The sequence below is a fragment of the Podarcis bocagei genome, assembly GCF_964188305.1.
Source record: "Podarcis bocagei genome assembly, chromosome: 1".
In the NCBI taxonomy this organism is placed as follows: Eukaryota; Metazoa; Chordata; class Lepidosauria; order Squamata; family Lacertidae; genus Podarcis; species Podarcis bocagei.
In genome coordinates, this window is record NC_138125.1 from 31,652,711 (window position 1) to 31,675,371 (window position 22,661).

Consider the following 22,661-nt stretch of genomic DNA (forward strand, 5'->3'; position numbering starts at 1 on the left):
TTAAAACTAGCGCTGAATAGTACATTTCCAGCTCGTATCAGTTTTGCCTGTTCATTCATAAATCCAATTAATCTGCAAATGTTTTGTTAATCCACAAAATATGTCTCTGTGTATACATTTCTAAACATTTCATCCCAAAATATGCATTTTTAATTTATATTGATACATTTTTTTAGTCAATGGGTATATAGCAAAATTAGGAGACGTGCAACCTTCTAATGATAATTAGATAACTGTGACCAACACTTCAGTCTGGGAGGTGATGAGGCCAGGTTGCATCAGAATTCACAGAAACTTAATTCCTCAAGCATCTCTCCTGAATACATATCAGCATTGTTATAAACACACAAAAACCACAAATTGTTTTTCAAAGCGCAATTGTCCTTCAGTGAGAGAACTTTCCTCCATGTGCTTTGTTCACCTGAAGTATGCAGAAACGTGGTATTTCTGGCACGGGTAGAAGCAGAATACTCTATACATACAAAGCCATTAAACCCCATGCAGCCGCAACCTGATCAGGGCCGCCTTTTAATTTCCTGACATGAGCTGGCCACTAACCCAATTACCCAGAATCCCCGGAGGAGTCCTCATCCTTCCCAGGAAGCACAAAGAGAAAGTGCAAGCATATTGCATGGATGTCAGCAGAGCTTTCACTGAAATCAAATATCTTTCAGAAAATGCACAGAATGGAAGGGGGGTTGGGGGAGGGGGGATCCCTGGGAACACTTGAGAAGCAGGGGGCACTTCTCGAACGGTTGTGCTCCACCGAAAGATACTTAAAGAGAAAGCAAGAGAGACAAAAATAACCCGTTCAAATTAATTCTTTATTGTTCTAGCTAGCTGCTTGGATTACAGCAGTCAGTATAACAGAAGTGGATTTAGAGTACTAGAGTATGCTGTTTTCTGTTTAGAGTGTAAGAGAAAGGAATTACATTTTTTTTTTACTGACACTGGTCCTCTCTGCCTCTAAGAACAATGTCAATCAAAATTTGATGATCTCCTTCTACAATAGAAAGTGTCCTTTCATACTGCATCACGGTGTGGTACGCTGGTTTAACATCAACTGATAGGAAGTGCCTACAGAGCACAAGATATTATGGGCTGTCCCGTGAATCCGCTGGATGAAATAGCGGAAGAACGTTGCCTCAGGAGAGTGAGGAAAATTCTCAGGGATGATTCACACCCTGGCCGGCACTTTCTTGATCTCCTGCCCTCGGGCAGAAGATACAGAAGCATGATTAGTCGCACCAACAGGGTAAAGAACAGCTTCTATCCGTGGACTCTTAGGCTGCTGAATGAAAGGATAACAACAGGGTGGGTGGGTGTCAGTAAACGAGGGGAATTAAGACTAAGAGAGCTGAGTGAGGGGTGCTCGTGTAATCTCACTATACAAGTTGTACAAGTGACAATAAAGTATTTCAATTTCAATTCAAGAACTATACGGCATGTAGACGTTGAGCAGCTGAAGCAGATTCTAGCAAGGAGGTGTGGTCAATGGGAAAGCATCCCCAATGAAATTAAGCCTTTTGATGCAGGTGTTAAATCAGAGGGTCCTTGCAAGAGAATGTGTTACAGTGACAGACCCTCCAAGTGACCCTATTTTCCAGGGATAGTACCAGATTTACAGAAGCAGTCCCACTTTTTTTATTTGATCCTGGAATGTCCTGCTTTCCCTTAGGTCGGAGGTCTGCATTTTCATTGGAGAAATGTCGGAGGGTATGCAGTGAGCTGTGTTTACAATCTGCTCGATGGAAGAAGGAAATTTCTTGGAGGCCGGAATGAGGGACCTCCTTCGCTGGAGGTATTTAAGCAGAGGCAGAATGGCCATCTATGAGGGATGCTGTAATTGCACCCTGCACAGTGCAGTGTTGGAACAGATGGCCGCTGAGGTCCCTTAAAACTCTAAAATTATATTGTTAGAGTAGGAGTGGAAGTCTATTGGAGGGTGGAATTCTGGGAAGGAGCAGCTGGGATTTGCTAGTTAAAGCAGTTAGCAGGTTTGGGATTAGGGTAGAAGGAAAATGGGGTTCTTAGTGTCATGGATGTTAGAGAAAAGTGGATTAGCTGTGATCACAGAAGTGGTTAATACATTATTTCTCTTAGTTTTGAATTATTTTTGTAAATTCTTGTTGCCTAAGCAGCTTGCCTTGTAATCTCGGGTTCATGATTGGATTGTTGTTGAGTTTTATCTTGTAGAAATATCAAGAGAGAGAAAGGAAATATATTCACTCTCAAATTAAGCTTAATACAGCTAACCTCTTCTCTTGGCCTTTTTAACCCTGTCCTCTTCTGCTAGCTTTTCCTCTTAGTTTGGTGTTTTATAATCGGTTTCTGCTCACGTGGTTAGATATTTGTTCCTCTCCATTTCCTATGCTTTATTCCTATCTCTGGGAGAGTAAAAAAAAAAAAAAAGATTTTGAAAGATGAAGAACCTGGTAACTTGTATTGTTAACACTGCTTGCTAACACAATGAGATAAAGGTAATGGAAATATTATTCGAGTTTCTATGCAATTCAGGGTGGGGGGGCAGGTTCACAGGAAAGGAACTCAAACATGACCTCAAGTCAAGTGTTTTGATGTGAAACGTAGCAGAAATATTGTTTAGGAAATTCTGAAATACAAATGAATCGGACTTTAGACAGGTCATTATTTAAGAGTAATGATCCAAGACGTTGTTTAAAATTAGAGATTATTGCTCATGATGAGTTTAAGGTGTACAGGTATTAAAGCCAGTTCAAGGAAAATTTAAGGACACTTTAACCCCTTGCATCAACCTGACTTCCTCTCTTCTGTTTTGATACATGTTCAGAAAGATGATTTGGATAAGACTTTTTAAAGAAAGGCTATACTGTACTCTTGAGAGTCTTTAGAAAGCTTTTGCTTATTACCACTATGTCACTACTGTTGTTTTGTACATTTAATAATTTATAGTTTTTACAATTATTTATAGCCTGCCTTTCAGGTTTTAAGTCATTATTTAAGCCATTTATAGACAGCTTTCTATCAACAGTTCTTGAAGCAGTATCCAAGCACATAAGTATACAATAAGCACAATCTCTACTACTATTAAAGAAAAAAAAAGAAAACCAAAGCACACAGATATTGAGACTTTTAACAATAATTGTGTTGTCAATATCAAGACTTTTAATGATAATTGCATCAATATAAAATTATTACATGTTTATGCATATATGTGTCCACCTAAACAGGAAAGAATAGTCAGTTTTTAAAAAAGCCTCTGGATCTACTTTCTCACAAGGCTATCAGCAACCTTAGCCTGAAAAAAACAAATGGGAAATTCCTTGAGAATTTTTTTATTTTTATTTTTTGCCATGCAATTCTGTCACAGTGATTCCTCTTTTGCTGCCTCTATTTCTTGTTTCTCAGAGGTCTTTGCATGCCTGCTACCCTTCAGCCCTTCCCAAAGAAAGGCTTTTCCCTGGAGGGAAAATGACAACAGGATTCATTCTACTGATCGCACAGGCTAAACATAACCAGCCAGTGTTTAGCTGTGTGTGTGTGTGCTAAGCTCTGCCCATGCCTGCTAACCCAAACCACCCGAGTTGCCTAATGCAGAGTAAATGGACAAAACGGCATTTTTCTGCACCAACGCTTTGTAATGTCACAATCGCAAGAGAATGACCTCAGTGCATGATCAGAAACATGCAATTTGATCTAAGAAAGCCTTATTCAAGGAATTCACATTTGAAATGCGACCTCGCTTACTGTCATTTTCAGTCTCTCATCTCCCTGCCTGCCCCGCAAACAGATAAAATACTAGTAGAGTTTGAAGAGCCAAACAACTCTACTGTGTTCCAATATGCAAGATTCCAACTTTCAGCACTCTTTGAAATATTTCCTACAGGGTGAGTTTCATATTTTAGAATTCTAAGAATATTATTATTATTATTATTATTATTATTATTATTATTATTATTCCCATCAAAATATCTCAGGGCAGTTTGTAAGAAAAAAGAGAGCTATATATTTATTAAAATAACATTACAAAGTCTTCCCTTGATTTTACCAATTCAGACTGTAGGAGGACTTACCTCTCTAATTATACCTATGCAGCACATCAAAGAGAAAGGTACTAGGCTATGCCTGTTCCTGATGTGCTGGTTTTTTTCCATATTAAAGGAGGGCACTGTTGCTGCTTTTAACATGGGGGGACATTCAAAAATATCACCCTCCACTTGGCAGTCTGAAATGCTGTCTACCAAAGGATTTTGTTGGATTTGTAGCTCAGTTTTAAGGTTTTCCGTTCCTAGTCTAGACTGATACTATCACCATGTATCAGATATATATGTATATAAAAAGGTAATGGTACCCCTAACCATTAGCTCCATTCACGGACGACTCTGGGGTTGCAGCACTCATCTCACTCTATAGGCCAAGGGAGCCAGCGTTTGTCCTCAGACAGCTTCTGGGTCATGTGGCCAGCATGACTAAGCCACTTCTGGCGAACCAGAGCAGTGCACGGAAACGCTGTTTACCTTCCCGCTGGAGCGGTACCTATTTATCTACTTGCACTTGACGTGCTTTCGAACTGCTAGGTGGGCAGGAGCAGGGACTGAGCAACGGGATCTCACCCCGTCATGGGGATTCGAACCGCCAACCTTCTGTTCGGCAAGCCCTAGGCTCTGTGGTTTAGACCACAGCGCCACCCGCGTCCCTATATATGTATATACCGTACCAATTAATTTCTAGGCAAAGGTATCCTTAAGACATAAAGACTAGCCAGGATGCCATTTATCTGGCCCTCGGAGCCATCACTACATGCAATAGTGGAAGCTAGGGTGGGGCTATCTGACCTGGCAGATGTGTTACTGATGCTTTCCTGTGAGGGAAAGGGGAGGCAAGGCAGTGGGGAGATCAGTGCCATATGAATGTTCCAGCGGAGCCAATAGAGTGTTTCTGCTCACAGTCTCCTTGCCTTTCCCCTCTCCCTCCCAATAAGCAGCAGCGACTCCACCACCAGGCGGTCAGGTAAGTCCCGCCCCACAACTAGTTGACTATTTGTCAACCAATGCTGAACTAGAATTGTACAACTTAAGATGCCAAGGGCGAATGGAAGCACCAGCCCCATAGGCATGTTGAGCTGCAGATCCCAACCTTTGACACCAAATGGATGCAACAGTGGCAAATCCTTGTAGGAATGAAGATGGTTAACTACAGGTAAGAAAGCTGGCATGTTAAACACGTGTGCTCTGGGCTTATATATCAGGTTTGACATGGAAAGTTTCCCACACTGTGTTTTATCCACATGCTGTAGTGAGTTTCCACTCTGCAGTGTCATGAGGAAAGAAACTGAGATGGCCCGGCGCACATGCATTCCCTGAGTTGCACTGCATTGATTAGGGCTCTCTTAAGCAAAGTGGCCAGGATATCTGAGAAACCTATTGATTGCTCACTCTGCTCCCTTCCTGCCTCTGTTTCTCAATCGCTTTCTGCATTGCCATAACAAACCCCCAGTGCTGGGTACATCACAAGGATAGTCTTTCACAGTCTTTAAGGATTCATTTGGAGCCTTCCTCTCCACCTCCTCCGCCCCCCCCCCGTCACCGTAACCTGACAAAGACAGTCTCTATTTCTGGCAAATCTTGCCTTTTGGGTTTGTGCCCAAAAGGTCTTCTTAGGCTGCAGTCTGATCCCTACTTACTGGGTTGTAAGACCCACTGAATTCAACAGGACTTAGTTCTGAGCAGACATAGTTAGGATTGCACCATTAGTGTGTGAGCTCTATCACACAGCTCCTAACCAAAGTCCTACCTAAAGATGAAGAAGGAAGCTTCTTGGGTGGGGAAAGGGACTGCAGGGACTAGACTACTGCTCACTTCTTCTTCCTTCCCCAAAGCCCTTGCAACTCATCTGAGGCTCAGGAGAGCGTACAGCCATTGTCAGATGGGCTTCAGACAGACAGCAAGGGTCTTTCAGCTTGTAACCAGCAACAGTCAATAAACTGTGCCATTAAGTTTGAGGGAGAAGCAGATGTTTGCTGATGCCAAACAGAAGAGAAGCTAGAGGCAGGTGTCTGGAAATATCCAGCAAACTTGTTTAGGGACTTTTGGGAGTAATGTTGAGTCATGATTTCAGTAACTACTGGATTCGTTAGACACGCAAGCTCCAAATAAATCTAACTGCGCTATGATGGCAAAAATGACCTTACAGTAACTTCAAAAAAAGACAACTCCCAATTATATTATTTAGCTCTGGGCACTTCGGAGATGACATTGTGCTCAGCTGGACTCTATTTTTAGTCTGTGTGAAAATGCCCCAAAGAACAAAACACCAAACAGGGAATCTCGTTATCCCTTTGTTAAGAAGATCTGTGTTTTCACTGGGATTTTCACCAGAACTTTATAGTAAGTGACTGGTAATGGGTCACAAGAGAAAATCAAGATTTTAAAAACTAGAAAATAAGAAGAGAGCTATCTTCTATAACTGCCAGAATTGTTGTTACAGTCTGATGTGATCCTAACGTCTCTAGAGATGGCAAAAGCACATTGTATCTCTTTCAAAACAGCAAGCAGTGGAGAATTGTTTAATGTGGTATTTGGAAGTGTTGGTGATAGGGGACAATATGACGAATGGGATCCCGGAAGGAGAAAAATATTACTTTGAATATCAAGGCTCTCTTCTGATCAGTATGAGGTGCTTCTCAAGGGAAGCACTTGGAACTTGTAAGGTTGACCTGGATATAATACTAGAAAAATGTGCACTTGGGAACAACCCTGCCTTGACTGGGAGATTAAATGGATGATCTAAGAGAGCCAGAGGTAGGAAGAGCCAATGAACCCTTCATAAACTAAAATCCCCAGCCAATTCTGCATCTCTGTGCTGAAAGTCAAACAATTTTGGATTTGTTCTTCCTAGAAAATTGCTGACTCCTTGGAGACTAAATGCCACAAAACTATTTTTTTGCCTTTATTGGGCTTTTTAAAGCCATTGTATTGACTGAATTCCTTTTCTTCTGCAAATAATATTACTGCAGATAATAATAGTAATAACAATGCTACAATGATTGTTGCTAGTAGTTGCATACCTTATAGCAGTAACAGTAGTTCATGGCTTCCTGCATACAGATGTATATTATCATAGGATGGAAGTATAAATGATCACGACAAACAGCAGCAATCCAAGTTCCTGGCAACAGGCACGTCCTGAATCACTACTATTAATGGTTGCACATATAATATGATTACATGTCCAATTAAAGCAGTGTGCCTTTAGAGCAGTGTAATCTAAACTTCAGTGCTGCAAAGCCCATATGAGATAAAGAACTGGACCCTAAGTGGATGCTGGAATGAATGTGGTTTGAAGCTGTAAAGGAAAAGAGCAAATCAGAGTAAGTAAAATGGAAGAATCCAAGGGACCGAGAGAGAGTTCATCTTTCCCGGCTTCCGAGGGACAACACATCGCTAGGTCACTCCACCACCTTCAAAGCAGGCTAATTTCTCTCTCTGAATCCATCACCATCCTAATCTAAAAGCAAGGTCACGAAGGGTCACAGGCCTGAGCTCACCAATGTCAGGAGAGCTCCAGTCGAGAGAGAGTGAGCGAGAGGCAGAAATTTAACCTCAGATAACATCTGTCAATCAAAGGGCAAAACAGGGTTTAAATCTACATTACTAACAGCACTAGCTTTTTATCACTCTTGCAACACCTCAGAGGAAAGCACTATGGCTTCCAATTCATCTCTGGCTTCCACAGATGGCAGCCTGCCTGCTTTGGCTGAAATGTGCTGGGCTGGAGCACTCTCCAGTGCTGATATCCTTTCCGTGTGGGTTAGGCTGTGAGGCAGCTGTGCTTTTCCAAGTACATCGATGCAGAGAGTTACAAGTGCTACATTTCCTCCCTGCCCCCCCCCCCAGCCTTCCATTCTGGAGGGAGCCCAGGGAAATGAAGCTTTGAAGCCAATCCATAAGAATGTGTTTAATTGCCATTGAATTCCCAGTGGCGCACCTTGAATGGATGGATGGAGGGGGCGGGAGGAGAGGAGCACAAGGGGATGAGCCAAGCACTGTTCAGACAACACTGAGAAGATCAATAGGTGGGGTGAGATGGTGGGCTGAGCACTGCAGGGCAAAGGAGACCACCTGCACAGGGACAAAGGCCTCTCTCCAGCCAGGGATGTTTATCTCCTCTCAGAACAAATGGACTATGATCAAACTTTCTTCCCAGTCGTGCCTAGGGATGTGTGTGTGTGTGTGTGTGTGTGTGTGTGAGAGAGAGAGAGAGAGAGAGAGAGAGAGAGAGAGAGAGAATTTGATTCAGTTTGCACTGGAAGGCGAACCAGCATAACACACACTTTCTGAAACAATACAAGAACCGAAACACAACCACCTTTCAAAATTCACACTTCTCCAGGTTTTGTAATGCAGTTCTCCAGTCAAGCAATGTGTACCAAAAGGCATGTAACAGAGTTTGTGTGTGCATAAAAATGCATGTCTTAGAGCAGGTGGAGACATACAAAAATGCATTCTATGAGGGGGAAATACTTTGCGAAAATGTTTATAGTAGGTGAGATTTGCATTACAAGGCAAATAAGTTTTCACAAGGACTAAAAAAAACCCCACCAACTGATATAGGACTGAAATGGATAGGTTTACTCAACCCTTCTCATTCCAACCCCACATTCTTCTGCAAACACACCAATGTTCAGTGCACAGTTCTGTTTTTACATGTATGGAATCTTATAGCTTGTAGCATGCCACTTCCGTAAATGTTTCATATAAAATAAACGTGTACAAATAAATGGGGAATGAAAGGAATAGATTCTTCAGCCATTTTTAAGTGCCTATAAACCTATAAAGAAAGCGAAAGGGAATGCCACTGCTCAGATGACTCTCCCCCCCCCTTTTTTTTAAGGAAAAGGCATTTTTCACACGTGGAAAATAAGCCAAGTGCAACCCCTCTGAGGAGGGTTTCCAATGGAACAAAATATCAATACAAACAGCACAATAGACTAAAAAAAGACAGCAGCATATTGCGTTGGGAGCCATGGCACCATCTGCATGTAACCATCAGTGTCAGAGTCTTACATTCTCACCCAAATGTCATCTTCTAAGTCCCTTCTCTGGGTACTTCCACATTCTGAGATTAGGCAGGCCACAGAGAAATATTGTATTTTTTTCAGGTGTGGTACCCAAACTGTGGAATGCGCTCCTCAGATTGGACTGGGGAATCTTAAGTTTTTCCAGTGCTGGGCAAATACCCTTTTATTTGCCAAAGCACCTCAAAACACATTTCCCTTTTTTGTGGAAGCTGACCTAGGTCTGAAATCGAAGGCTGGGACACCAACTCTTTGAAACAAACGAGCGAAACATGCATAACTGCAGTTAAGCCCATATGCATTTTTCACACCTGACTGTGGTGTGTTCGTTTTCAATTTGCCTGCTTTTAACATTTTCAGTCAGGTCAGGAACAGAATTTCACTTTAACACAACCGGCATGTCATTGTCTTCCCCCCTTTGGTCACTCAGAATTCGAACCAACTCCAGCTGCTTCCTCCTTCACATCCAAAGCATAACCTGGCCTCAGTCTGAGAGAGGTGAGGGTTTCCAGGGGTTGGCAAACCGACAGAAGTCATGCGCCCGGCTCGCCTTACCTTCTTTCAGCATCCCCACTTTGAGGCATTTCATGAAGCGGCACGCCTGGCAGGATTTGCGCCTCCGTTTTGTGATTTCACACTCATTGGTCGCCGGGCAGCTGTATTCAATGTTCCCTGCAAAGACAAAGAGGGGCTCACTAAGGACCAGCACCAAATAGAAGAGAAGATGACTGCAGGGTATTATGCCCTCAGAAGTGTTCTTCAAACAACAACAAAGGAATCTCTGCTTTGACCAGTGCCATTGTTACACGAGCCCTTCTACAAATTGGGCAGGTGTATCACTTTTGATTTCTCACTTGTTTCTCGTTTTTCCAGTCCTAAATTTAATTCTCTGCATTGCCACATCAGTTTGCAGGTTTTTCTTATGAAAAGGAAAAGTCCCCATTATTTCTAAAATGCATATGTTTGTATGCACTTTCGTCTAATATGCACATTTCTGCAAAGCAATTTCCCCTAATATCATGCATTCTCGCATGCCATTTTCGCATTTTTATGCATGCATTTTATCCCAGTATGTGTGTGTTTGTACACATTACTTGGCCGGAGAACTGCACTGTAAAATTCAAAGAAGTGCAAATTTGAAGGATGGCTGTTTTTCGGTTCTCGTATTTTTTCAGGAAATGCAAATTAGGTTGTACATGAAAACTGAATCAAATTTCTTTCCCACCCCTTGTTCCTGCAAATAAGGCTTACAATCTACATTTAAAAAATGAAGGGAGGAGGTCAGAAGTTTATAAATTCATGAATAGTGAAGGTGAGGTGGCAGAGGAAGAACAGTGAAGATGAAGATTCTAGAAAAGATTTTTTGCAGATACAGTTCTGACATTACCCTTTCACATATATGCAGAAACACACACAAAGTACTTATTTATGCATAGAGGGAGGAAATGTACTGAGATGACCTTAAACAAGTCACCATCCTGCAGTCTTAGTACATCATCTCTTAACTTTAGATAATCTTTCTTACATGGTCCATACTGGAATGAATGAAGCTGGGTTGAGATATGACTTGGAGCATAGGGCCGCTATTAAAAGCAACTGCACCCTGCCATTCAGTTTTTGGCAAAAATGTGGTGCAACATCACATAGTTCCTCATCCCTTGCGCCACATCATTGGCTGATGCTGGAGAATGCAGGAAAGCATATGGCATGATGATATAATGTCAGGCATTTCCTTAATGACATACAAGGAGAGGAGGAAAAACTTCAACATGGATTGCCATTTTGGGCAGCGGCCCCATTACAGGCCTAGCTTCTGGTTCTGAAATGAGCTAAGGACTGAAAATCACATTGAAATTGCTACTTGTTTTTTAAAAGAATAATTATCACGCTGCCAAAACAGCAGGATGAACTAGTTAGCTCCTGGGGCTTATTAAGGAACACTGTAACCCCCAACGATGCTGACTCTGAGCCTGCCTGCCTTACAAAAGGGTTTCACCTTCAGAGTATTATCTTTTAAGACCCACATCCTGACCGTCAACAGCAACGTGAGGCAGTTTCATTTCTCTGATGCCCTTCTGCATGCTCACACAGCCCTGCCACCACATGGTTAGATTCAGGAGCTCGAAGTGCGGTACCAGCTGCTTCCATTCAGTCTATACCATGGCATTGCACAGCGCCTGAATTTCAATAGCCAAGGAAGTATCAAATATCTCTAAAAGCTGGAAATTGAAATTCAAGCTTGATCTCTAGTTAACAAATGAACTGCAGTAGCAAGGCAGGTACAGCCAGCCAGCCACAGAATCCCTGCTTTTCTGCAGTGCCTCCCCTCACCCAAACACACACACACACAAGAATCAAAGAATTATAGAATCATGGCATTGCAGAGTTGGAAGGGACCTGGAAAGCACAGCAGGTTTGTCTGTTTTGCATTCCTTTATTTAAATGACCCATTTCTCACTTTCAAATGCAAGGGTACAATTCCTTCAGAGCAAACCTACAGTTTTATCCATCTTCAGGTAACAAACAAACAAACAAACAAACAAATAAATCTGGTGTCAAGAATCAGCCAGCAATGTTGCTTTGTGACCTGCACATCCTTTTATCAAACTTTGTACCAAGTCACAAAGAAAAAACTGTTCCGGTGCATTCATGTTGTCCCTGACTAAAAGGGAGGAACTATGAAAGTATCGCCGATAAACCTTAATGCCATCAGATCACCTTGTATTGTGTCTGGTAGTAAGAGCAATGTGATGCAATGAATGGGTGCAGATAGGCTTAAGCAGCAAAACCCCTCTTTCTCTCTTCTTTAGAGAAGAGCACAGGTAAAAGAAGGTAGCAGTCAACCTCATTCAAGAGAACCAACTCTCTTCAAAATTTAGCAAAGTTCTCTGCTCTGTTGTTGTTGTTGTTGTTGTTTTATTCCTCCCCACCCCCACCTCCCACAACTTTCCCAATTTCTTTTATGGGTCCTGAGGCTGCCTGCCAACAGGACAGAACCACTCACGCTGCCTTGCAATTTCTGTAAGTGCCCTGTGATAAAGTGATGAGATTAACTCATTGGGATTCCAACAGCCTTCCCACCGGCTGGCAGTCATGCTGCCACTTCAGTCACTGTGGACTTGGGGCGATCTGGCAGCCGAAAGAGTTCCAGGGTGTCTTCAGAAGCCAGAGGAGGAACCTGCGCACGCCAATGAGCAGCAGCGAAAGATGCACACATGTGTGCGAGAGTATGCTTTGAGCGTGTCACTCATCCTGTTTGACCAAGCATAATTGAGGGAAATGGCTTCAAAGAGTGGGCTAGCTAGGAGATCCAGGGCTTGAACTGGGACATAATCTTGAAAACAACCCAGGACATTGTGTGCTAAGATCTCAGAGCCCTCTTTGGCCCAGCAGAGAACAGAGATATGCAACATCAGGAGTCTTGGGGGTTGACAGACAGCATGCGGCCCCTGGATTGGCCAGGGTTGCTATAAATATTGAGAGCTCAACCTTTTATCCTTTCCCTGTGAACAAGAGCAGAAACTGCATCCTGCTATTTTCTAGCTCCCATTCCCAGAATTCAGGAGTAGAGGATTGGGGATCGTATCAGCATCCTCAGACAGATGCCAGGACACCTGCATCTCAGCAGAAGCTACTGCCGATGCCCACTCTGTCCCATCTGCACCGTCCATATGGGAGGTGCCTGCCTTTTAAAACTACCCCTAATTTGCATTGCTCTGTGGTATTGTGGAAAACATTGTTTATTATTATTCTGCATTGCCTTTGTTCTGACTGTAAGCCATATTGTAGCAGTCAGAAAGATGGAGCGTTATATAGGAGTGTGCATCAGTTCAAGGTGGGTCGCAAATAACAAGGCGAGTTGGAATCCATACAGGCACACAATCAAGTTCGATTAGCAGCCCCCCTAATGTCTTGTGCCACTCTGTAATTTCTGTACCTCCTGTATTTCTATGTTTCTTTAGGGCTTTGCAAGAAGTGAGGCTGTACAAAATGCCTGCCAAGCACCCAGGAGCTCTGGATTTTGTTGTAGTTGTTAAAGCACAGAAGCAGACTATTTTTAAAACAAGATGAAAGCTTCATTTAAGATTGTTGTGTGTGTGGTTGTTTTTTTTAAAAAAATAAAACCCTACATTGCACTGTTTTAACAAAACAAAACAAAACAAAAAAAGAGCTCTTTGGAACTCTCCAGACAACATTTTGGACAGCCTCACATTGTAAGGTCTACTGGAAGAAACAAACAAGGAATAGGATGGAAAGGAAAGGAAAGGAAAGGAAAGGCTGGTGTGAAGCTACAACATTGGGGTTTTTTTAGCGTACTACAAACAAGACACACTCCGGAGGGTCTCCCAGGCTTGTAAATTTCATCCGTTTTGGCCAAAAGAGGAAAAAACGTATAGTCCATTTTTGGATTTCCCATTCTGCTGAATGGAGAACACAGAGCCTCATTTTACACAGAATGGATTGGACCCCAAATTACAGAATCAACATGAAGAGAGCAAAGAACAATCCAGAAACAGCTGGATTTTGTTTTAATGCACAAACGCAGATGCAAGCTGAAGCCTATTTTCACTCCTTAATGTGAGAAAATAAAATAAATGAAATGAAAGATGGTCCATTCCCCATAATTCTGTAGAGAGAGGCTACACTGGGGGCTTTGTGATTAACTAAAATAGAAGTACTCTATCCCACAACTACTCAGCACAGAGCACTGCGCTGCAGTCATTTTCAGAGCAGTCCACCAGAAAGCCCTTCTCTGGAAGAGGGAGAGGCTCAAACTTATTCTCCTTGTGGAGAACATATACATCAGGTCTAACTTTGGACCAGCTACCCCTGCCCCCCACCCCACCCTAACAGAAACCCACAAGGAGCATTCTGTACCCTTTTCACATCCTCTAATTCAAAAGTTCTCTTTCTGTCAGGACTGAACAGCACTTGGCTGCTGCTGCAGAAGCACACGGCTATTTTTGATGTACGTTCAACAACTGTTACAGTGAAGTGACTGCCAGCTATTGTTAGGAGGCATTTCCTGGTTCTGTAGCATCGGCTGATGAATAATATTACCATAACTCTGTATTAATGCATCTTCTGTCATTCGCCCCCCGACACACACATTTTGAAGTGGTAATAGGTGCTAAGGGATATACAGACTGAATATAAATGAGAACCTTGAGGGTGCCCAATGATCCTGTCTCACAGGATTGCTAACATGTTAACAGCTGAAAGCCATGGAAATCGGCAGTAGCCCTTCTTTGTAAAGTTGCCGAGCATGACTTCACTGTCACAAGCAAAAATAAGGGTCAACCCATAATAACAATCAAACATGACAAGCATGAGGATGCCCTTACTTTAAATGAACAAGGCCCTGGAAGTGTCAGGGTTGAAAGAGATGTGACACAGGAGACCTGTGTTCGAATCTTCCCCAACCCCCTTTAAAGCAGCCATTGGAGGCTCCAGTTTTGATCAGAGCAGTGGCAGGAGGGCCTGGCAGCGCTGATATATTTTTATTGTATAGCAGTATACAAATATTTTTATAAATAAATAAATTCGGTGCCTGTCACGGAATCATAGAATTGTAGAGTTGGAAGACTCTAGGATCATCTAGAATGGTCTAGTCCAGCCTTTCTCAACCTGTGAGTCCCCAGATGTTGTTGAACTACAACTCCCATTACCCCTAGCTAGCAAGGCCAGAGCTCAGGGATGATGGGAGTTGTAGTCCAACAACATCTGGGGACCCACAGGTTGAGAACCACTGATCTAGTCCAACCCCCTGCAATGCTGGGATTTCAAATATAGCATCCATGACAGATGGCCATCCAACCTCTGCTTAAAACCCTCCAATGAAAGAGAGTCCACCACCTTTCCAAGGGAATCCTTTCCACTCTCAAACAGTTCTTACGGTCAGAAAGTTCTTCCTGATGTTTAGTCAGAATCTCCTTTCCTGTCACTTGAAGCCATTGGTCTGGGTCCTACCCTCCACAGCAGGAGAAAACAAGCTTGCTCCATCTCGCATGTGACAGCCCTTTAGATATATGCAGGTGGCTATCATTTCTCCTCTCTGTCTCCTCTTATCTGGGCTAAACACACCCAGCTCCCTTAACCGTTCCTCACAGGGCTTGATTTCCAGACCCTTTCCAGCTTATCCATATCCTTCTTAAACTGTGGTGCCCAGAACTGGATACAATACACCAGGTGTGGTCTGACCAAGGCAGAATAAAGTGGGACTATTACTTCCCTTAAGGACACTATACTTCTGCTGATGCAGCCTAGAAGATCCTTTTCACATGTACACTGCTTGCTACTGACCCAAATGGTAAGGATTGCAAAGCGTTTGATTTTTCACTTGGGTACCCTGCAGTCTGACTCCACATTCACCAAGAGTCTCAACTGTCAGCTCTCACCCTTTTCTACAAACATAACACACCCCAGATCTTATTTCAGTTACTGGGAAACATACGACAACAGCTTCTGCTTGCAAACCAAAGAACCCATTTTGTCACATTGCTTGCATCCCTTCTCCCAGGCCCCATACCTTGAATTGTCCTCTTGAAGAAGGCTTTGCATGCTTCACAGGACGCCACTCCATAATGGTACCCGGATGCAATGTCCCCGCACACTAGGCACAGCCTCTTGGGGATGGCGTTCAACATATACTCGCACTTGGTGGGCGAGTCTTCCATGATGGCGCTGGCGCAGTCATCGTACCGTTTGCGGCAGGGCCCTCCGCCAATCCCCGCACTGCTGAACATGGGTGGTGAATCCAGGCCATTGGGGTGGCCGCCTATAGTGATGCCGTAGCCACCGCTGGCGTCGGATGAACCACTTGGGCTGTGGTGGCTGATGGCATCGATGCCGGAAGATGGGCTGGATGGCTCAGTCTTGATGAAGGATCCACAACTGGAGGTGAGGTGCCGCTCATCTGTGGACATTCTGCCTAACAGCCTGTGGGTAGGAAGCACAGGAACCTATTAGCTGATAGGGGGACACACACACACATGGAACTGGAACAGAATCTGCTTCAACATTTGATAGTTAAAAAGTATTTTCCCAAAAGAAACCAGATTCCTTTTTGTTGGGGATAATTCAGACTGAAATTCCCAGGTGTCAAAAAAGGTTGTTTATGTATGCCACGCCTGCAGCCCATGTTTCGTTAGCCCCAAAATGGAAAATGAACAAGGTCCCAGCTAAAGAAGAATGGCAATTTAAGCTGACGGAATATGCGCAGCTTGCAGACTTAACATATAGAATAAGCGAAGAAGAAGAATGTACGTTTAGAGAAGATTGGGAAACGTCTGTTGAATATATGGGAAATAATTGTGCACAGCTAAAAATGCTGGCAGCATTAAGATAAATTCAACAGTGTAAATAAGTTTTGATGGATCCAATAATGGAATGCTGAATGGTATAGTTTTTTGTAAAATATGCAGGGATTCATGATATGTAAAATGAACCATGGAAAGAGAAGAAGGGAAGTCATTGATATCTTAAGGATGTAAAAATGAGTATTTTAAGTTGTATAACAGAAAATTTTATATGTGTGTGTGTGTGTGTGTGTGTGTGTGTGAGAGAGAGAGAGAGAGAGAGAGAGAGAGAGAGAGAGAATGTATTTCAACATTTGAAATCATGCATTGAAACATAGTGTGTTTAACATTTACTCATTTATGCATACATTCACCACTACCATGATGGTTATGCTAGGTAACTTGGTTTTATTTCTTCAAAAAATATCCAAAAAACAGATTTGTGGATTTTTTTCTTGATGCTGAAGCCACAGAGCCAATCAGAAGCTTTCAGAATCTGCCTTGGGACAAACTTCTTGTCGTTTTAATTTACAATTTTTATTCAGTGGGATGCCTTCTTAGTAGCTTAATCAAACTTAGAAACATGAGAACCTTTTCTGAGTCACCCCGGTTTACTTCACAATTCACAGTGCACACAGAGCTGATGAATACTGCTAGTACATATATTTCAACCAATCTGGGTATTGTTGGGTACTTCCATCATTACCCATTTCCCACAGTATATTTGTGCATATATTATAATAATTATTAATTGGTTTAGATGCAACAAACTTATCTTGCTAGTGGACGGCCACGCAAGGAGATCTCCTAGAGCAACAAGGCATTCCCCTCTCCTCCTCCTCCATATGCCCTCTTGTCCCCCAAGAGGGGGACAAGAAAAGAAACCCAGAATAATGTGACGGGGGGAGACTGTTCCATCAGGCAAGCAGACATGCTTCAGTGATGGAGCAATCCCCTTAGTGTTACATTGAATTCCACCCATTAAATTCCTATCCTGCCCTTCATCCCAGGGTGATGTACCTGGAAATGGTTGGATGAACCAAATGTTCTGTTGACATCAGAATGGAAATTTTGATAATTGCCATGATTAATGTTTAGGAGTCTCAAAACCAGATATGTTGTAGTTACAGACACTGGGCATATGGAAAACTTTGCTGCAACTGGAAAAATGCTGTAAAAAATTAGAATTTTGCACTATAGAAGCCACTGGTCTTTTAAAAAAAGAATAATCTTCAGATTATAGTGATCATTATAGCAAATTGTGGGTCCTTGTGAGGAATTATTAAAGCATTTGGGGCTTTTTTTATTTAGAAAAAAAGAGGGACATTAACGGAGTTTCTAAAATTAAGACGGGTGCAGAGGGAGTGAATAGAGCAAAACCCTCGTATAGCCCCAGAACCACCAAAATTAATTCACCATATGAAAACGATTAGTAGTAGATTCAGGACAGACCCCCAAAAAAGTGATTCTTTACACAATGCATAATTAACATATAAAATGCATTGCAACACGATGTGACGGTCACTTGCTCAGATTGCTTTATCAATGTTTGTGTTGATAGTTAAATAAAGCCTCCATATTCCAAAGCAGCATGCTTTAAAATAAAGATGAGAACAAACAAGGGAGGGCTGTTGCCTGCATGCCTGGCTTGCCAACTTTCTAGACACATGAGATTCGCCAATCTAAATGACAACTGGCCTAATCTGCTGAAGGTTTTCTCATGTTCTTAGGTTGTTTCTTTGAGGTTTCAACTGCACTATTCACCATCTATCCAATAAAATTTCCACAGTTGTTGTTTTTTGAATGCCATTACGTATTTGTTCTTCTGTTGACCCAATTCAGAATTATTGCAAGTATTCAAAAGACACCTGAAATCTAAAACAGCAAAGTCTTGTGGACATTATACAAGGGCAAAGTTTTCCTATTTGTCTTAGGATACATCCACCATGAGGAAACATTTTACTTGGCTCTACCTGAGGAATGTGAAAGGGGAAGAGATTTGATCCAATTCTCCTGTGACCTGGCAAGGGAAACTCTATTACTATTCCTGGCCCCACATAATAGGCTCAGAGGTTCTAAACATTGTGTCTTTTCGTTCTTTTTTAAAAAGGTCATTTCCTAAAGCCCCTTATAGGACTATAAGATCTTTGCTACTCTCTGGATCTTCTCCAAATGGTCTCATGCATTTCCTGAACTGAGGTGCCCAGATAAGAACGCAGACCCTGAAACACGGACGGGGCAGAGGAGTGGAGTGAGAGGCTGCTTCCTAAATATGAAGCCCAAACAGTTCTCTATACGGCTTAACATGCCATTTGCTCTCTGAGCCATGTATCACATTGCAGATTGATATCACTGGATAGCCATTCTTCCCCTCAGATTTCTCTCAGCAGGGTATATTAGCCACTTTGCAGCTATTATATCCATTAGCTTCTGCAATCCTTCCTACTACTTAAAAACTCATGGGTGGGATCTAAATGGCTGTGTGCAGAAGTTCTCTGTGGCAGCAGGAGTTTCTCAGTCACAAGCCTCAATTCTAGCAGTGCAGCCGGCAAAAACTCCCCAAAAGTCAATGAAGCTTTCAGAAAATGTTCCAGTGCACTGTGCGTTGGAATGGGAAATTAGGAAAGCCCAATGCGTGCTCACTCACATAGAAGCTTGTGCATGCGGCTCTTTGGATTTCTGTGTGTGTGTTTGTGAAGTTCTATTACCTACGATGAATTTCTCATAAACATTCACAACGTTTTTTTCTCTCTCTAAAAAGCTCTGGCACTACTTAAAAAGCAGCGGCTGTTTTCTCTGTCTGTGGCCAGTGATGGTTTGTCTGTTTGATGATGAGGATGATGTGTCGCTTACTACAAAAAAATAATCTCAAAGTGACTTACATTTTTAAACACACACACCTTACAATGCCAAATTAAAATACATCAAAAGTCTTTTTTTAATTAACTGCTCAAATAATTTCTATCAATAAGTATCAATCAGACTTCAGATGTTCAGCTCTTAACCAAGTTTTGGGCCATATACCATCTTCCGGGGCTATTGCATCATGTTCCAAACCACAGACCTTGCATGAGACCTGGCAGTCAAGGGGTTAATAGTATTTAATAGTCATGATGCTGCCACTAAATTCAGAAGTATATGACTTGACTTCTTAGAGCTCTTTGAATGCTTATTTTATTTTATTACAGTTTGGGTTTGCTCACCACATTTCCCCTTCTCCCCCTCCTTCGCTTCTTCTCTGTCCCTCCCTCCCTCCCTCCCTTCTTCCCTCCCTCCCTCCCTCCCTCCTCTTCTTCTTCCCTGAAAAGCAATAACTACACGGCTTAATTTCACAGACGTTGCTCGTAGATCCTAAATTCAAATCTCTTAATGACTGCAGCTGATCTACTCTGATGTCACCAAAAGCACTTTAGCCAAGAGTACACTACTAGGTCCAAGCTAATATTTCAACAAAAGGAGTAGGGCAGGTAGTAAGAAAACTTTATGGGGGAAATGAAAACACAGGTGTGGCACTCATACCTATTATAGAATCACAGAATCATTGAGTTGGAAGGGACCCCAAGGGTCATCTAGTCCAACCCTCTGAAATGCAGGAATCTGAGTGCAGAACCTGACATTTATCCCTATTGATTTTACATTTTGTTCCTGGAGTTGTTTGCAAAGATAAAAGGACCCATCGCTGATTCCTAGTGGTCCGTGGTGCAGCAATAAAACTGCCAGCCCATTTGCAAAGCTAAGCAAGGTCTGGGATGGTTTCAAATTGGATGGGAGTCTGTGTGCTACAATTTCTTCATGGCAGAGGGTTGAACCTTGGGGTCCCATCCAATTCTGTGATTCTATGTTACATTATGCTCCACTTTTCCATTTTCTCATTATCCTCTGTGAGCTGGCCACCTACAAACATCAACATTTGCATCCACATTCAGCTCATTTAATTTCCCTAACAAGATGTGCATAGCTCTCTATGGTGAATGTGTGAGTAATGTCCAAGAAGCAGTTTATACACTACGGCACTTTCCCTTTGACCACTTACTACCTAATCACATCATGAAAAGCTATATATACATTTTAATGAACACATTAATCTTGATTCTTCACGATGCTCAGTTTGTCCAACCCAGATGTGTCCCCTCAAAATCCCACTGATTTTGCCTTAAAACAACTTTTTGGTTATTTATCTATTATATTTCTTAGATGCTTTTCTCACCAAGCAAATTACATTAAAGCCAACAATAAAAAACTAAAAACACAGCAATACAAATAAATACTAAAAACACAGTTAAACAAAGTTTCCAAATGAGCCCATTTTGACAGTGCATCAGCTGTTGTTGCTGCTGCTGTTATTAAACACAGACACCGAACAGTAGGTCTCAGGGCAGGTTACAATTTAAAATTCAGAATTAAAAACAGTTAAAACTGTGCATCAGATCCTTTCACTTTATTAATATATATCCCATACAATACTTTTGTAAGTGGAACCCTCTGTCCTCTTGCTAAACCCTCATTTTGGCTATTCCTACCTAATGTCTTTTAGCTACTCTCACCTCAATCAATTTTCTAAATAGCCAAAGCTTTGTTATTACTGAGGAAAATCCTTTTAAAATATAAGATGGGGAAGTAAATTCATTTTAATCCTTGTTTCTGTTCTATTAACATTTCAGAAGTATTTTCTCACTGAGCATTTTTTAATTTATGGAATTCCCATGATCCCAACATGATCTCATAAACTGCACATATGCACCCCAGTGGCATGCCACCTATGGGACAGGTATTGCCCAAACCAGTTTTAAAAAGATGGCATGCAATTTTGAATTAAATATACTCCTTTCTACTTTGACTTGGAAAAATTACTATAGCATTTCCCAGGCAGTTTCCACCAGAAAGCATATAAGCTGTTTGTTTTTCACAGATGCTTATTGTGGAATAATGTACGTACATATTCACAATAAAATACTTGCTGCATTTAGAAAAAATATTGGTGCCTTTATATACACATAACTTAATCTGTGTGGGTTATGTAGAGTGTAAGAATATGGTTTTGGGTGCTTAAAGGCTCTACTGGCAAAGATATTTGAGTCTTTGCCTTCGGTGACCATGCAGATTGGCACACCAATCACAAAAGAGTCACTTGAAAATCAGCTTGCATTGAAACGTTAGGCAAAAACTATTCCCCTATGCTGGATTGAAATAAATATTTGTTTAACCTCCGAGCTTCAGTTCAGGATAAAGAAATACTCCCTCTAACTTGGGGAGCATTCAGCTATGTTAGAGTAGACCCATTAATTAACATGATTAAGTTAGGTCTATTAATTTCACTCTGAGTAAAACCTACTTGAATACCACCCAAAGGCTATAGATTATGTAATCTGGAATAAATTGTAATGGCTGCTAAGATGTATAAACAAAGGAAACTTGGAAACATAAATAAAATAAAGATTGACCTTTTAAAAAGTTCAGCCCTTACAATGAAGGTAGACGCAGTGAAGTTCTGGAAAAGAAACCAATGCAGCAAGGAAGGAGAGGGGTTAGCAAAATATAAATTGGGGTGGTGATTAAAGATATCATTATAATTTTCTGGTTATGAGTTGTAGACCTGTTAGCACAGAGGAAACCAGGCAGTAAGTTTGCATTGTCTTGCTTGATAGAAAGTACCATGGACAGCGCTGACTGTGTGCTCATTTCAATGCAATCCATAACACAGCATAATGCGAATAGGAAGCATTTGATAGTTCTTTGCTGAATTTTTTGCAGCATTTTTTGTTGTTTGCTTAAGAATCAATTAATTAAATTGATTATGCATTATTGGCAATATAGGCAATTGCTTAATTGCTTTGCAGCAAGTTTGTCTTGCTGTGGATCAATTAGCAAGACTGATTAAAACAAGAGTTGATAAAAATTAGTATTTTCTGAAAATATGCCTAGAGGGGGAATTTATAGAACATAAAAAAGCTAAAGGAGAGTCTTTTGAGGGGGAAATGTATTTTTCTCCACACAACCACTTTGCAAAGGATCAAAAAATTAAGAAGGGCCCTATTCTGTGTAGATCCTGAATAAGTCTCTACCAGTGAGGAACAGATATCGTTAGGAGTGAAGTAGGTATTTTATGCATTTAAATTGCGCCGTAATCTGAAGAATTCAAATTTTGGCCTGTGGAATTTTTTTAAACTTCATCTCTTTAAATAGCCCCCCCCCCCGGTCCTCCATCTTACCTCTCGCACTGCTTTTGAAACAGCACTCAAGATCAATAACCATTTGCCAGTGGTGTTGGGTCTGCAGTTTGAGACCGATGAGTATAAACCTTCTTTGGG

General features: G+C 41.7%; 1 protein-coding gene across 4 annotated transcripts in view; it reads right to left on the reverse strand.

Annotated features, from left to right (window-relative positions):
- The window catches only part of ESRRB (estrogen related receptor beta), a 164,597-nt gene that overhangs the window by 28,017 nt on the left and 113,919 nt on the right, over positions 1-22,661 (reverse strand). For all 4 annotated transcript variants that reach the window (XM_081173816.1, XM_081173817.1, XM_081173815.1 and 1 more), the window contains 2 exons: positions 15,585-15,994; positions 9,611-9,727 (listed from right to left, as the gene is read on the reverse strand). In XM_081173816.1, the coding sequence (XP_081029942.1) occupies positions 9,611-9,727; positions 15,585-15,994 (527 nt within the window). The remainder of the gene's footprint in view (positions 1-9,610; positions 9,728-15,584; positions 15,995-22,661) is intronic.